Source organism: Mirounga leonina, unplaced genomic scaffold (assembly GCF_011800145.1).
Source record: "Mirounga leonina isolate KUSES-001 unplaced genomic scaffold, KU_Mleo_1.0 Mir_104, whole genome shotgun sequence".
Lineage (NCBI taxonomy): Eukaryota > Metazoa > Chordata > Mammalia > Carnivora > Phocidae > Mirounga > Mirounga leonina.
In genome coordinates this window covers 12491418-12507769 of record NW_023270231.1, presented here as the reverse complement: position 1 = coordinate 12507769, position 16352 = coordinate 12491418, and the positions used below count along the sequence as shown (strand labels likewise).

Here is a 16352-nt window from a genome sequence, read left to right as displayed (position 1 = left end):
TAATGGTGTCAACATCTTCCAGACAAAACACCATAAAGCATACTGTGGTCAAAGTTGAGTTTATTAACTCACTGCAAGGAGGATAAAGACACACAATGGGGAGCCATGGAGTGCTTTAGTAGAAGGGTGTTACAAAGGGCTGTTGTTAGCTAATTTTAAAGAAGGTTCAAGGAAACAGGTTCACTCTGCATTTGGTGCTGTCAGGGAGAAGGGATGATTCTGTGATCGGCCTTCTCAATATATTGTATCTATAGAAAGGGCTGACAAGAAGAGGCTGATGCTGAGAGAGGGGAACCTCCTACACTGTTGGTGGGAATGCGAGCTGGTACAGCCACTCTGGAAAACAGTATGGAGGTTCCTCAAAAAGCTGAAAATAGGGGCGCCTGGGTGGCTCAGTCATTAAACGTCTGCCTTCGGCTCAGGTCATGGTCCCAGGGTCCTGGGATCGAGCCCCACATCGGGCTTCCTGCTCGGCAGGAAGCCTGCTTCTCCCTTTCCCACTCCCGCTGCTTGTGTTCCCTCTCTCGCTGTATCTCTCTCTGTCAAATAAATAAAAAATCTTAATAAAAAAAAAAAAAAAGCTGAAAATAGAGCTATCCTACGATCCAGCAATTGCACTACTGGGTATTTACCCCAAAGATGCAAATGTAGGGTTCTGAAGGGGTACGTGCATCCTGATGTTTATCGCAGCAATGTCCACAATAGCCAAACTGTGGAAAGAGCCAAGATGTCCATCGACAGATGAATGGATAAAGAAGATGTGGTGTATATATACAATGGAATATTATGCAGCCACCAAAAGGAATGGAATCTTGCCATTTGCAATGATATGGATGGAACTGGAGGGTGTTATGCTGAGCAAAATAAGTCAATCAGAGAAAGACATGGATCATATGACCTCACTGATATGAGGAATTCTTAATCTCAGGAAACAAACTGAAGGTTGCTGGAGTGGGGGGAGGGTGGGAGGGATGGGTTGGCTGGGTGATAGACTTTAGGGAGGGTATGTGCTATGGTGAGCACTGTGAATTGTGTAAGACTGATGAATCACAGATCTGTACCTCTGAAGCAAATAATACATTATATGTTAAAAAAAAAAGAAGATAGCAGGAGGGGAAGAATGAAGAGGGGGGGAAATTGGAGGGGAAGACGAACCATGAGAGACTATGGACTCTGAAAAACAAACTGAGGGTTCTAGAGGGGAGGGGTTGGGAGGATGGGTTAGCCTGGTGATGGGTATTAAAGAGGGTACATTCTGCATGGAGCACTGGGTGTTATATGCAAACAATGAATCACAGAACACTACATCAAAAACTAATGATCTAACATATGGTGATTAACATAACATAATAAAAAAAAAAAAAGAAGAGGCTAACGCTGTAATAGGTAAAGAAAGAACAGCCATTCATCTTAGCCTGGGGAGGGGAAAGTTTGAATTTTTGTGTTTGGGATAGTAACTCTGCTTCTGTCTCTGTTTAGGCAATATTATAAAGTGGTATTATTTTCATTCATCCTAGTCACAGAGTGGCCTTGTTTAGTGTTGGTGTTCTCCAAGATTGTTTTTGTTCAAGGAGTGAACACCATGACCCAGCCAGGAAAGCCAGGCTAGCTCCTAACAGCTCCTCTGCCTAGATGTTAGCGTCAGGCTGGTTCCAAGCACTAAGGGCTACTTTTCTATGTCTCCGTGGTAAGGATTAAATGGGCTACCATTTATATAAAACAAATCAGCAAAATGGTTGCCTTAAAATGTTTGTTATAAGACACTAAAAGCAAAGGCAACAAAAGAAAAAATAGGAAGGTGGACATCAAAATCAAAAAACTTCGGATATCAAAGGACACTCAACAGAGTGAAAAGGCAACCTGCAGAATGGGAGAAAATATTTGCAAATTGTATTTCTAACAAGTGATTGATATCCAGAGTATATAACAAACTCCAATTCAACAACAACAAAGAATACACCACCTTATTAAAAAGTAGGCAAGGACTGGAATAGATATTTCTCCAAAGATGACACACCAAATGGCCAGTAAGTACATGAAAAGATGCTTGAGATCACTAATCATTAGAAAAATGCAATCAATGATACATCACCTCATGCTCATTAGAATGTCTATTCTAATAAAAAAAGAAAACAGAAAATAAGCATTAGTAAGGATGTAGAAAAATTGGAACCCTTGTGCAGTGCTGGAGAAAATGTAAAATGGTACAACCACTATGGGAAGCAGTATGGCAAGTCCTCAAAAAATTAAACATAGAATTACCATATGATTCAGGGATTCTACTTCTGGATATATACCCAAAAGAAATCAAAGCAGGTCCTAGAACAGATATCTGTATGCTCATTTTCACAGTAGCATCCACAATAGCCAAAAGGTGGAAACAACCCAAGTGTCCATTGACTGATGAATGAATAAACAAAATGTGGTATAGAGATACAAAAGAAAATTGTTCAGCCTTAAAAAGGGAGGAAATTCTGACACATGCCCAGCATGGATAAATCTTGAAGACACTGTACTAAGTGAAATAAGTTAGTCACAAAAGGACACATAGTGTATGATCCCTCTTCTAGGAGGTACCTAGAGTAGTCGAATTCATAGAGTCAAAATAATATGGTGGTGGTAGGGGGTGGAGCAGGGGAGGGGAGGGAGAGAGTTAGTTTTTAATGAGTGCAGTTTCTGGTGGGGAAGACTAAGATGTTTGGGGATGGATGGTGGTGATGTTTACCCAACAATGTGAATGGACTTAAAGCCATAGAACTGTATGCTTAAAAATGGTAAAAATGGGAAATTTCCTGTTATATATGTTATTATAATAAGTTAACTCTAAGTTAAAAAGTAAATAATATCAAACTTGACCTTTGTTCCAACTAAGTTTCCTTTTAAGATATTTAATGCAAAAGAATGTCATTCAATATTCGTAACAACTTTAGAAGTTTTATTACTTTTATTACTGTTTTATAGGTTAAAAAAGGGAAGATTTATTACATTGTTCAAGATCATGAAAGTTAGAAAGTGACTAAGGCTGAGCTATAATTTGAATCCAAGTAGTAGGGACATTAGAGTCCAACTCTTAAGTATATGGTTATTCTTTATTATTTTGGGGAAAGATCAAGAGATTACCAGGGTCTAGGGCTATAACTTCTGTTGAAACTGCCCATTGGGAAAAGAAATCTATCTTTTCATTCAACAGAGAATTGAGAGATCTCTAATAAGGGATTGGGGTCACATTTTAAAATGGCTACTCAATAGTCTGAAGGAACCTGCTTAGGCTTAAATGCAGTCTTTAAGGGAATTTGGGAGAAGCTGAAGTTCTGGATAAAAATTGTCAGGGCAGGAAATTGTTAAGATGTGGCATATAGCTCCTATTCTCTGGGCTTGCCCAGGACATCTTTTTTGTATGTACCAAGGAGCAGGGACAGAGATGGAGAGGTAGAATGTACACAATGCTTATCGACCTTGGGAATTTTGTCAATAGCAAGATTATTTGCTGAAGAGGAGCAGTTCTGTGCCATATGTCACTTCTCTGCTGCACATCTCCAAAGGAATTACCTGTCCATCTTGCCTGTGTGCTCATTTGCACCATGGTACAGAAGAGCGGTCCCAACCCTAGCTGTTGGAAATTGCTGGACCTTCAATCAAAAAGTGTGTCTGTGTTGCAAGAAGGCACACATGGGAAAAAAAAAAAAAGGTCTGATCTCTGTTTGCTATACTCCTGAGTTGGTTACCAGTGTCAGGAGAGTCCTGAGGACCATCAATTCCCAATTTCAGCATGGGAGACATTGTTTCGGAGGCTGGGGTGAATCTTGAGGAGCCTGGGTCAATGCTGGAGGCACTATGCTTTTTCCACTTGCTGCTGGGAGTGCTTTCAACATTTTCAGCAAAGTGTTATAGGACCCCAGATCATGTTTCTCAGCTTCTGCAGAAAAACTGCAAGGAGCTGCTTTGCATGACCCTGTAGGTCTGTTCTGCCAATGGCCAAGAGGGTGGAGTGAAATCCACACTATCCAGGAAGAGGAGTTGCGGGGGTTGACTGTAGCTGGGACAGTCTGGTCAAGCTGGACACAAGGTACTTACACACGTAATGGTAGAGCAAGAATGGACCCTTGGGGCCAAAGGCCAACCTTGAAAGGTAGAGAAGTGGGCGCCTGGGTGGCTCAGTTGGTTAAGAGACTGCCTTCGGCTCAAGTCATGATCCTGGAGTCCCGGGATCGAGTCCCGCATTGGGCTCCCTGCTCAGCGGGGAGTCTGCTTCTCCCTCTGACTCTCCCCTTCTCATGCTATCACTATCTCTCTCAATAAATAAATAAAAATCTTAAAAAAAAAAAAAAGAAAGGTAGAGAAGCAGAAGCACAGGATAATTGAATGACTTGCCAAAGATCAAGCTGTGAATCAGAGACAGAGTAGAGAACACCCAAGTTCCCCAACTTTCACTTTGGAGCTTCCCCATTACATTCATGCTCCCCAAACTTATGAGACCAGAAGAATCACTTTAAGGGAGCCATAAAATCACAGTTCCTGAACCCCTCTGGAATTTACTGAACCAAAGTCTAGGATAATAGTGTGCTTTTCAAGCAGAGAAGGGGAAGAGTATTTTGTGATGCTGTATGTTTTTTTCAACCTTTTAAAAACTGTAACCATGCCCCTTAATATAATGTTTTCAGTGTATTCTGTGTATCTCAATAAGCTATACAACTATTTTAGAGGGTAACATTTAAGAGAGGGGCAAGGGAAAATGTCTCTGAAATCAGGAAGGTTGGATTTGAATCACAGGTAATGGGATGCATGGGTGGCTCAGTCGGTTAAGCATCTGCCTTTGGCTCAGGTCATGATGCCAGGGTCCCAGGATCGAGTTCCACATCAGACTCCTTGCTCAGCGGGGAGCCTGCTTCTCCCTCTGCCTGCAGTTTCCCCAGCTTGTGCTCTCTCTCTCTCTGAGACAAATAAATAAATAAAATCTTAAAAAGAAAAAAAAAAAAAAGAAACATAGGTCCTTCATTTCCCAGCTTTGTAATTTGGGCAAGTTACTTAATCTTGTGCTACAGTGGTCTCATCAATAAAATGGGTATGATAGCAAGACCTACTACCTTGGGATGTGGTGGGGGACAAATAAAAGTAAAGGAAGCAAGGTATATAAAGTGCTTATCTTAACAGCTAACATGAAGGGAGGAAAAGGGTCTCAGGCAGAGAGTCAAACCCTGTGTGGCTGTGCGTTTGGGGCAGGAACAGGTGCTGTCCCTGTGACCTCCACAGCCTTGAGACAGCATCCTGGACTTGTCCGTACTGCCCAGTGGGCTGAGAACTCCTCTGGAGGAGAAGCCGCCAAGACCCACCCAGGGCTCCCACCAGGTTCTTCGTACTGACCTTAGCCACTACTTCTAGGGATGTACTGAAGCAGGGTTTTTCGGAAACTTCTCATTTAAAGGTGAACTATAAAGTTCTAAAGAACCTAAAAACAGATGCAACATGATACAAAATAGGTATATTGAATCTATTTTGTAAAATAAGTATATTTCCCCATGCTGGGACATTCCGATCTGCAGTCCCTCCTTAAACTATCCATTTTTTTCCATCGTACATGATGAAAAGTAGAAAATTGATAAAACAAAGGGAGTTACTAAAGATATTGGTTACTTAACTTGTTTAATAAATATTGAGCAACTGCTATGAACGCAAGATCAGAAACCCTGTGGTGGAGGCCTCTGTATGATGGAGTGAAGCTGAGAGGAGAGAGCAAAGCCTACAGAGAACAGAAGATGACGTTTAAATGCAGTACTTTAGGAGAGGTGGCAAAATCACCTCACAATGTACAGACTTTTAAAAAATGAGTCAGTCTCATCAGCACAGTACAATCATCAATGTGCATAGTAATTGCTGTGAGCTCTTCAGAAAACCCAAAACTAAATTGAATTACAGTGAGCGTAGCTGCTTAAGAAGGAAAGGGAATTTATAATATACTAGAGGAAAAAAATCTCCCCAAACCCAAAATATATAAGGAGAAGAAATTTCATTAATTTAAAAAAATTCTGGGGACCCTCTTCTTGCTCGTCTCAAATCCAGCCCCATGGATGTTGGGGAGGGGGCCCAGATGAGCAAAGGCTGTCCTGGAACCCTGGGCTTTAGTGTTCATCAGAGGATTGAAGTTCTTCCGTATCTATAGCTGTCAAGACAAAGTTATAACCTAGAACATCTGTTTTTAGAGTTCTGACTACAATCTCAAAGTCAGTTAATTCCCATAAAAATTTAGTTACGAGCAATGATATTTAAGGCCCGTTGCCAATGGGAATGCGGTGTACGTGGCCCTTTAGTAAAACTAAGGTTGATCCATGGATTAAATCAAATTTTATCCCTAGGCTGGGCAATGTTTGGATATTTGTAGAATTGCCTTTTAACTCAAAGTGTTTTGTATGGCTTATGTGGAGGGTGTTTACAAGAAACTTTGACAGGAAATTCTTTAGCATATGTATTATGCAGGTTACTGAGAATTCAGTCATCAGGATGCACACATTATCTCCTTTAAGACAAATTTCTTTCTGGCTTCCCTATGAGGATTCATAGAATTTCCCTGAAAGCAGTTGGTTTGTTTTTATCTCATGAATGTTATGTATCTTATCTGTGTTTCCCTTTTCGCTTTGGTTTCTAGGAAGCTCAGAATCAAGTTTTCTATCTTAAATAATGAAATGGGACGTTACATATGAGCCTATTTGTCTGTTTCCCACCCTGCTACATTTTTTTTTCCTTCACCCTTACTGTGTCATCTAGTTATAGTTTTCCAGTTAGAGAGATTTGTTCTAAGCTGTCACACATTATGTGGGAGATGTAAGAAAAGGAACGAATGGATGGATGGCTGAATAAATGAATGAATAAAGGAAGCTTTTGCTTTATGATGCTAAATAAATAAGACAATCCTTAAGTTAGGTAAGCAACTGAATTCTTGGACCACTCAAGGAAACCTGAAGCTTGCTGATTTTGATGTACTATTTTTGTTTATAATTAAGACATTGCTTTTTTTTTTTTTAAAGGGCTTGGGACACCTTTAATGCACTCAGTGACAAACGGAGATTTTCCAACTGGGACAGCTCCTTTGGCACATAGGACCCACTGAAAGTGTCCTGGCAGAGGCATCCAAATTACATTTCTTCTCTGTAGCTTGATGTTACTACTGAGAGTTCCAAACTCTTTAGTTAGACTTAAGAAAAACAAAAACAAAACTCAACCAATTACGAGAGGGGAGGTGAGCCACTGTTTTTAGATTATAATGTGGCTGCGCGTGTATTCTGATTTGGAAGTCTTAGTCCTCCATCTGCAGGAGCCTCCATTATGCTGCTGGGATCCAGATTTTTTTTTCCAGATGAGTTATTTCATAGGATTTGAAATTATGCTTTTGTATACAAGAAACATCTCTGGAGCTCACCCACCCTGGCAGAAGGTCAGAACACGGAGAGCTCAGCTATCTGGAAGAAAATGCTTGAGGGGAAAATGCCACTCTTCAAAGCATCTCAGTAGCTCTTCCTGGATATCTGCTTGACTGGCATAGATGGAGCGTTAGAGCAATTTGGCTCCAGAGGTGCCCAGGTTTTAGTACCGTCCACTAAAGAATGCGCTACAGTCACAGAAAATAATGACAGTCAAGTCACAAAGGTGAGGTTTTGTTGTTGCTTTGAGGATGTTTTCATGTTGTCAAAAACATTTTAGTTGTGTAGTTTATGTCCAGTTTGTCTCTTTAGAACAGAGGCTCTTTGGGCAGGAAGTGTGCATGCGCAGTGACTCTCCTTAGTGATGAGCTTCACTACTGTCAAGTATTAACAGCAACGATAAGGGGACAGCAGCAAATAAATTTTTTACTGTCGTGTATAGGCTGGACATGCTGGAAGAGGTTTTATTTCACCTAAGAAAGAGACAAAGATCAAACTGCGACCAGATCTTCAGAACACAAGGTCACTGACAAGAGACCAACTTAACAAAATTCTGTGCAATTAACCAGCTAAACAGAACACAACCACTCACACGGTCGTTTCATTTGTGCCAAGATGCCTACGGAAAAATCCAGCCCCTTTCATCACAATCAATTCAGAACACCCAGGCCCAGCTCTGTACTTTGCATCTTCTGTGTCGAACTCTATTTTCAATCCTTTATGTCAAATTTAAATTCATGGAAACTGCATTCTGATCTTGATAGAATGCCCAATTCGCCTTGGACCCCAAATCCATTCCACAGAGACACAGACACAGACACACACACATGCACACACACACACACATGCACTCACCTAGGAGCACACATATTTGCACTTGATTTGCACCTACTTAGCTAAACCTCAATCAAGAAGTTTGAATGACTGCCCAGTGGCCAGAGCTGTAACAAGTTTTCAGAGAAGTACCTGCTGAAAACAAGGGTATTGCGCAATTGGATATTCACCCCTCAGGTGAAGAAATCATATCACACAACTCTTGTTTGGGATGAAAATGGACCCTCAAATGTTCTGCAGTATTTCCCCTGTTACTGAAGTTTAAATAGCTATCAATCTTAAGTGAGCTGAACAAATTGAGGTGAGTGATGAAAAATGGCTAAGTTTGACTCTGAACACACAGATCTGTTGTGTCCACCAAAATGAGGTCTTGATTAGGCAGAAAGCCAACAAAAATACTCTACCAACAACTTATAATCTGATACAATGTCAAAAAGAAAAGAAATCTCTCAGTGTTATCACTGAGAAAATATTCTGGACGGCTCTCAGATACGAACTGACCTCTCTTCTGGAAATCATCTTTGCCCAGCTATCCATATATGCATAAAAGGATATAGTTTTTAAAAGCTCATTTTCACCCTAATAATTGTCTGTTTTTAAAAAGCTATCAGCAGGTGCACCTCATTTCAAAAGCCTCTTGTCCTTCATAATACAATATTCATCACGATTACATAGTATGAAATAAAAAGCAGCAAAACATAAGCGAGGATAGTTCAATTAAATGCAACATAATCTCTGCAGCAAAAAAAAGAAAAGAAAAGAAAAGAAAGAAATGGCTTTGTAGCTTAAATCAGGTTCCGATGAAAGAAAAAAAGGGAATATATTTCCACATATTTTTAATTATATAGAATTTCCTCAAACATGATTTTTCATAATATATTCCATTAAGTTAACATCACATTTGAAGAAAGAGCATTTTCCGATTTCATTTTAAGCCTGATTTTGAGCAATTACAGTGTCATTGTTCCGCGGTAGAAAGGTTGAATTCATTTACTGTGTGGTTATGCTAGTTATGATTGATGTCTCTTCTCCAAATGATAAACCAATCACCCCAATGATGTAATGTCATTTTAAGAGTGCCATAATCACATTTCTCTCAAACTAGAAACTCTGATGAGTTCTAATAAAGATTTATGGTAGATTAAAGGCCTTCATAATATCAACAATGGATTGCTCATTTGATGAGAGATTTGATTAGGTAATTTTTTTTGAAAAAGAATACGAGTTTACTAAATATATCAGGCCTGGCTTTGAAGAAGGGCATGGGCCATTATAAGTAGCAGTCCATCATTCCATCTTCAGAATGAATCATCTTCAATGCATTTGGGAGGTCCTTTCTAATTGTAGAGGTTGAGGCCGGTGGTGGCATATTCTCATGGGTGAAGCCAAAACCCAATCTCATCAAGGTACACTCTTGGCATGGAAAGCTCTGTACTGCCTTTGATGGGATGTGTTAATGAATACCACGAGGGGCCAATTCAGAAGATAACTCCAAAGCCGTTGGGTCAGGATCAATTAATTTCTGCAAATGTCTCTCCTTGGGCCATAGGTACTTAACCCTAGGTGTGGCCCACTCCTGTGTTCATATGTTTTGTGAATATTTCACCAACAAGGCAAATCAAAATAAGGCATGATTATTGCTGAGCCTGGGGCAATTCTACTTAAGATCTAGAGATTGGGAGCTAAGACAGTAACCCCCAAATCCTCAAAGGTGGGACAGAACCTTGCGGCCAGTCCCTTTGCTTGGTGCAAGTGAAAACTACAATGAGAACTCAGGCTTTAGAGGCAGGATTTATCATGGTACCATGTGATCAGCTTGTTAAATTCAAGTGAAGTGGCACATGTAGAGGGTTATAGGAGAGGTCACCTCCTGAACACTTCAGACTTGGCAAGGCATTCGGTATTCATATCAAGGGAACGCATTTTAATCACAAAATCATCTAAACAAGCAAGGAAGAAAAAGTCAGAAGCCAGCCATCAAAAACCAAGAGATCTGAAATGCACACAAATTGGGCACGTGAGGGTGTCCAGGGTCACTCGGCTATGACCAGAATTGTAGTAATACAAAATTCAATATTCCATTGTCTCTCGGCACTTCACCTTTGAGACCTGCATGCTCTCATGTGCAGCAGTGGGCAAATTCCTCCCACGGAAGGAGGCCCAAGCCCTGTTAAGATAAGCAAAACCTCGTCAGTAACTGTGACCTTCAATAAATGCGTCCTGGAGTTGCAATGCCACAAAGCGACAAGCATGTTTCACCTGATGCTCCCCGCACCGCCTTTTCCCCAGCCCTGGATTCAGGGCTGTCATTTTGCCAGAGACTCAAGAATGTCACACAGACAACAGCGCGCACTCAGACACCACAGTTTCCTTACCACTGCTGGAGGCTTGCTGGGGCCCTGAGCATGCTCTGAGCAGGTATGAATTGGGGGAGAACTCCTCATCGGGGTTGGTGTCCATGATTTGATGGGAAGTGTTGCTGTCTAGCAATGGCATCTGGCAGCTAACTGGTGGAGGATTATGGGAGCTAGGCAGCTGAGCAGATGGGAGGAGGCTAGACGAGGATGTAGGTGGAATGGGACGACCTGGGAAAGAGGACAGAGGGGTCAAAGGTCAGCAATGAGTGTCATGAGAGCATCCAGAGAAAGTTACATTGAAACCACCTCACAATATAAATATCTAAAAAATTAAAGAGAGAAAGAAATGCTCCAGATGTATTTTTTTCCAAGTGGTTTGATGTTTCTCCAAATGTCCAAATTCATACTGCAGGTAGCTGCGTATTTCACCAAATGGGCATGAGTGGAAATATCCATCTAGACGGCTGAAATGCAACCAGTCAGGAAAACATGCACTTCTTTCTATCTTCCCTGCCACAGTCCTACTATAATTCCCCATCATCTCTCATTGGACTATCTTCTTGCTGCTCTCCCTGCTTCTCCTCTTGCCATACACCCATCTAATCCCCACTGTTTGCATCCCTTCTCCAAAGAAATCAGGTCCTATCGCTCTCCTGCTTGGCACCCTCCAATGGCTTCCCATTACATGTGGAAAGAAGCTGAAACTCCTTATGATGACTCCTTATGATGATGTTCTGCCTCTCTGGCACAAACGGCCTCTCCTACCTTGCCCCCAGTAGTGGCCTTACCACTCGCCACTCAGCCCCTTATTCCCTAGCCAGCGTGGCCTTCTTTACCTCTGCTGCTTCAGCATGCCAGACCCTTCTGTCCTCTAACTCTTTATGCTTCCCGCTTCCTCTATGTGGAATATTCTCCCCACCTGCCACCTTGCTGATAAGCCCTTTCTCTTGAAACTTTTCCTGTTTGCCTCCTTCCAAGTTTCTCACCCATACGCTCTATTCTATTAGCCTGTTTACATTTCTTCACAGTCCTTATTACTATCTGAAGGTGGACATCTGTCTACATTATTCCCCCTGTACCCTCAATATTTTCCTAACGAATAGCACCTGTTGAATAAATGAGCAAATGAACAAGATAGACTCTAACCAAATTAGTTAGTTTAGGGTAGAAGTAGAAAGGGCCACATATGTGCATCCTAAAGAATTGGCCAATGCCCCCATTCTCTTGACCACCATTTGTTTTTATTTTTATTTTTTTAAGATTTTATTTATTTGTGAGAGAGAGAATGAGAGACAGAGAGCATGAGAGGGAGGAGGGTCAGAGGGAGAAGCAGACTCCCTGCTGAGCAGGGAGCCCGATGTGGGACTCGATCCCAGGACTCCAGGATCATGACCTGAGCCGAAGGCAGTCGCTTAACCAACTGAGCCACCCAGGCCCCCGACCACCATTTGTTTTTATTTTTGTTTTGTTTTGCGTATCACGGGGGAAATCCTACAAAGCACAGCTACTCCAGGCCATGGGGAGGAGTGGCCAGCCTGGCAGGTGGTGGGCAGTAACTTGGAATTGTCCTTGGGTCAAAAAGTTCTCCTTCCACACAGAAGGCTGCTGCAACCTCTCTTTCACATGGCAGGGAGCTCCTGGCAGCCAAATTGCTGAGTGAAGATAATTGGTGTGTGTACTTTCACCTGATTCACCCTTATGTGTTGGGGTCCTTGTGATTGCTTGCCTGCTGGTGTGTTCATTTGGGAAGCTCAGAAAAATGAGCCAAGAGTAGCAGCCCACGGGATATGCCCTAAAGCTGGAGGTGTGGAAAGAAGGGTAAGGTGTTGAGAAAGCAAACTCAAGAATCTGCTTAGAGTTTCAACTCAGGCAGGAAGTGTCAGAGTCAGAAGAAATATGTTTTCCTGCTTTTAAATGTACTACATATGCAAATACATTTTCAGGCACCTCAGATGGATGCCATTTTTTTGTTGCCACTTTTATAACTGTCTTTCCTGATCTATTCCTCGGTGCATTAAATGTTATTGATAGATCAATTTCCTTCAATAAAATGGGAGTGCCTCTTATGTATACTCCGCTGGATATTGAGAACACAAAAATAAGCAAGACATCATTGTTACTCACAGAGAGCTCACAGTCGAGTGGGGGAGGCAGACAGGTAAGTATATCATTTCAGTACCAGGTAATAAAGAGGACAGTGGCATGTGGAGACATAGTGCTGTGGAGGCAGGAAGAGGGACACTTGGTCCAGCCTGGCCAGGGAGAGGTAAGGGTAGATAGTCCAACAAGGATTCCTGGGGAAGTTGAAGCCTGAGCAGTTTTTGAGAGAAAAGGAGATGGACTTCTGGTAAGAGGAAACTCGACGGGTTGCACAGAGCCACCCACCCAGCACTAGTCTGTTACTTTTTTGAGGGTAGGAGTTGCAGAAAGAGACAGGGAATAAGAGACTCCTACAGCTCAAGTGTTTGGGGCTCCTGTCCAGTAACACAACTGAAGAATCATCATCCCTGAAATAGAATAATGGATAAACAGAATTTGGCTTGAAAGATTCAATTTATATCTAACAGTTTGGGAGCCACGTAAGGCACAATGTTCTTGCCGGATGCTCCAGCAAAAGTAGCCTGGACATGTCAGAGTTTCATCAGAATTGGGGCTAACATTTAATCCACATTTCTCCCATAGCTCTCCCTCTACTAACTATCATCACGATTACTATTTTAACTGCTCATGTTTTTGGGCAATGACTATCTGCCCCTTTATATATAGTATCTCTCTGAGGTTAGAATTATTATAATCCCCGTTTTGTAAATGAGGAAACTGAGGCACAGAGCAGTAAAATTGCCTAGTTAGCAAGTGACAGGGGCCAGGAGTCACACTCAGGTCTATGTGTTCCAAAATCCACCCTCTCACTACTCTGCATGGTGTTTGCCCTAACAGCATGATGGGGGTGGGGGGGGAAGAGGAAGACATACAAAGAGGGGGGAAGGTTGATTTACAAATCATGTTTCCAGTTTCCCATCTCCCAGTCCCAAGGCACTCTCAAGATTTCAAGAAAGAAACATTTCTTTGAATAAATGGTTATTTATAGCAGCTATCATCTGGCAGAGTTCAAAGCTTTTCTTGTAATTTTGTTATGAAGTTCAAAGTGGTTCCTTCACAGCAGTGTTACCCTGTGCCTTCTTCTAGGCCCCTGAATGTAGACGTGTCCTGACCAGGGCCCTGTGAAGTCAGTGTTGATGTCCATTTAGCAGCAAGGCTCTGGTAGGAACAGATTTTAACTCACAATCAATAGGCTTTAATGTTTGTATTATTGAGGCATATCTGGAAATGCATGTTGAAGAACAAGAATGGCTGGAAGCCAAATTTTTAAATTCCTTTGAGTGACTGAGGTGGAACTGAAGTTCAAGTGCAATTTTCCAGGAGCCTGATATGATAGTTGCTGTGAAATCACTCTTTACATGAACTTTCTGAAATTTTGTTCAGCATGAATTCATTTCATATAGTACAGACAGAACTGCCTTTTAATTTATACAAATACAGACAATGGAAGAGCACTCCTACCATATACAAATACAGACAATGGAAGAGCACTCCTACCACAATGAAAGCACTGGGGTTACTTCAATGTACTGAAACACACATCACAGAATTGTCTGATTTCTGTTATTCCCCTGGCCTCTTTAAATCCGTGCTTTTGTAACTCCTTAAGCTCCTTGATAGTACCTCCCATTACTTGGGAAATTTCTCAGTCCCTAGATCTTCCCCCAATCAAATTGTATGGCGTTCTCTGTTTGCTATGTCATTTGCTAATTTTGTTCACTTATGCTACATTTTTCCCCCAACTATTCCAACTGACAGAGACCATCTGTATAGACACAAACAGGTTCCAAAGTACAGGGGAAAAAGTTGGAACTTATACAGGCTCACTTTATAGACCATGATTTCTTACTAAAATACCTAGTGTGGGATGGGCATGTAACCAGGGGCTCTACACTTACCTGGTTCCTACTTTATACACTACAGAGGCCTCCTGACCCCCAAACTATTTTTGGAGTTCCACTTGGAATGTGTATAGAGTCCCCAGCAAATATAGGGAAAACCGGTTTTAATTAATCTGTTAAAAAAGCAAGAGGAAACATGCAAAGGCAGCAATATGTCATTCATTAAACTCATATGGTCTTGTGTATGTGTGGGTGTGTATGTGTGTGTCTTTTCCAAGATCTCCATGTAAATCAAAGTCTAACTAATTATCTGTGTGACTGGGTTCCCCCACAACCTTGAAAAGGGAGACTAATTTAGATTTTACTAATTTATCTTTTTCCAAATAAGTAAGATTTTGAGATAGTTTCAGCTCATGAAATATTTCTGATTAAAAGACCTACAGCTGGACAAAGCATTTCCCTTGCTAATTCTGATAGATGGGTAGTCGCTGTTTGAAATGCTGCGTTGAGAAGGATTCTGGGGTGCCCTGGTTCAGTGGGAAACAATGCCATGATCACTTAGAAAAATCACAGACCAGGAGTGGAGGTAAGGCAGCGGGTGCCGAGTTCTCATTTGCCAGCCCTGCTCCAGGCCTCATTCACCAACAGCTTCAGCCATACCTGAAAACTTCATCCTACACCACCTGTGGTTGAAGTGACATCGTTCTAATTCCCATTGTCTCAGTTACAGAACCATTTTTCTCCTTAATCTGACCTGGATCCAACTCTAGTTCTCCAAGAAAGGGCTACAGTCTCCTTCCCATCCCTGAAGCGGTAAATGTTATCTATGAAACTGCTGCTCGGCTCATATCTTGTTAACACATTCACTAATTTAAGATAGGGAGCATGTTGCCGATCAATGCCCAAAATTCACTTAAAACAACTGGTTCCTTTTTCATTCAAAAGATTAATGGCAAGCAGATATTAAAATGTTCTGTGTAGACAATGCGTAATTGATCTAGGTAGTGATAGGGTGTCAGGATTTTTGGTGGAGGAGACAGATGTGTTCCGGAGATGGTAAACAGCAAACAAAAAAGCCAAAACAAACAAACAAACGGAAAACCTCAACACCAAAAAACCAAACCAAAAAAAACCACCAACCACCAACCCAGTACCAGGAACTATCAAATCCAAAATAATAATTTCAGTGACCATATTACTACTTATAAATGAGATCTTGCTTCATGCTAAGAACTGAGCAAAGATTTTGTGTGTATTTTTCTCTTTTAGCACCCACAAATTTTCTATGAACAAAGGACCATTATCATCCCCATTTACAGATGAAAAAACTGAGGCTTGGATGGGCTAACTTTCCTATCATTGCCCTGGTAGCAAGCGACAGAACTAGCTGGATTTGAATCCAGGCATTCTGACTCCAAAACTTAAGCCTTGAATGGTTCATTTATGATTTTCAAATCAGACAAGAATGATTGCTAAAAAATGAAGGAGATGTGAACACAAACTCATTGGTCTCCTTCTGGAATGTACCACCAAGGCCATCTTAGGGGAGATAATTAACCAGGGGTAGAATCAAGGCTCCTCCCAGAAATAGCTGTAGTGACCAATCACGTCGAACAAATGACTTGTGAGGAGAGAAACCAATTCTCAAACCAGAAACTGGAATTCCTCTGTGGCTTTGTAAGTTCAAGAATTTAATAAAAACATAGCTTTTGTGGAGGTCCCTGGGTAGCTCCGTTGGTTAAATGACCAACTCTTGATTTCAGACTCTTGATTTCAGCTCAGGTAGTGATCTCAGGGCTGTGAGTTCA

General features: G+C 41.5%; 1 protein-coding gene across 2 annotated transcripts in view; it reads right to left on the bottom strand.

The window, feature by feature from the left end:
• Positions 1 to 16352, bottom strand: part of TENM2 (teneurin transmembrane protein 2) — a 923830-nt gene that overhangs the window by 356243 nt on the left and 551235 nt on the right. The window contains exon 3 of one of the 2 annotated variants that reach the window (XM_035013873.1): positions 10622 to 10831. The exons of the other annotated variant lie outside the window; for it this stretch is intronic. Coding sequence (XP_034869764.1) covers positions 10622 to 10831 — 210 coding nt within the window. The remainder of the gene's footprint in view (positions 1 to 10621; positions 10832 to 16352) is intronic. 2 annotated transcript variants of the gene reach the window in all.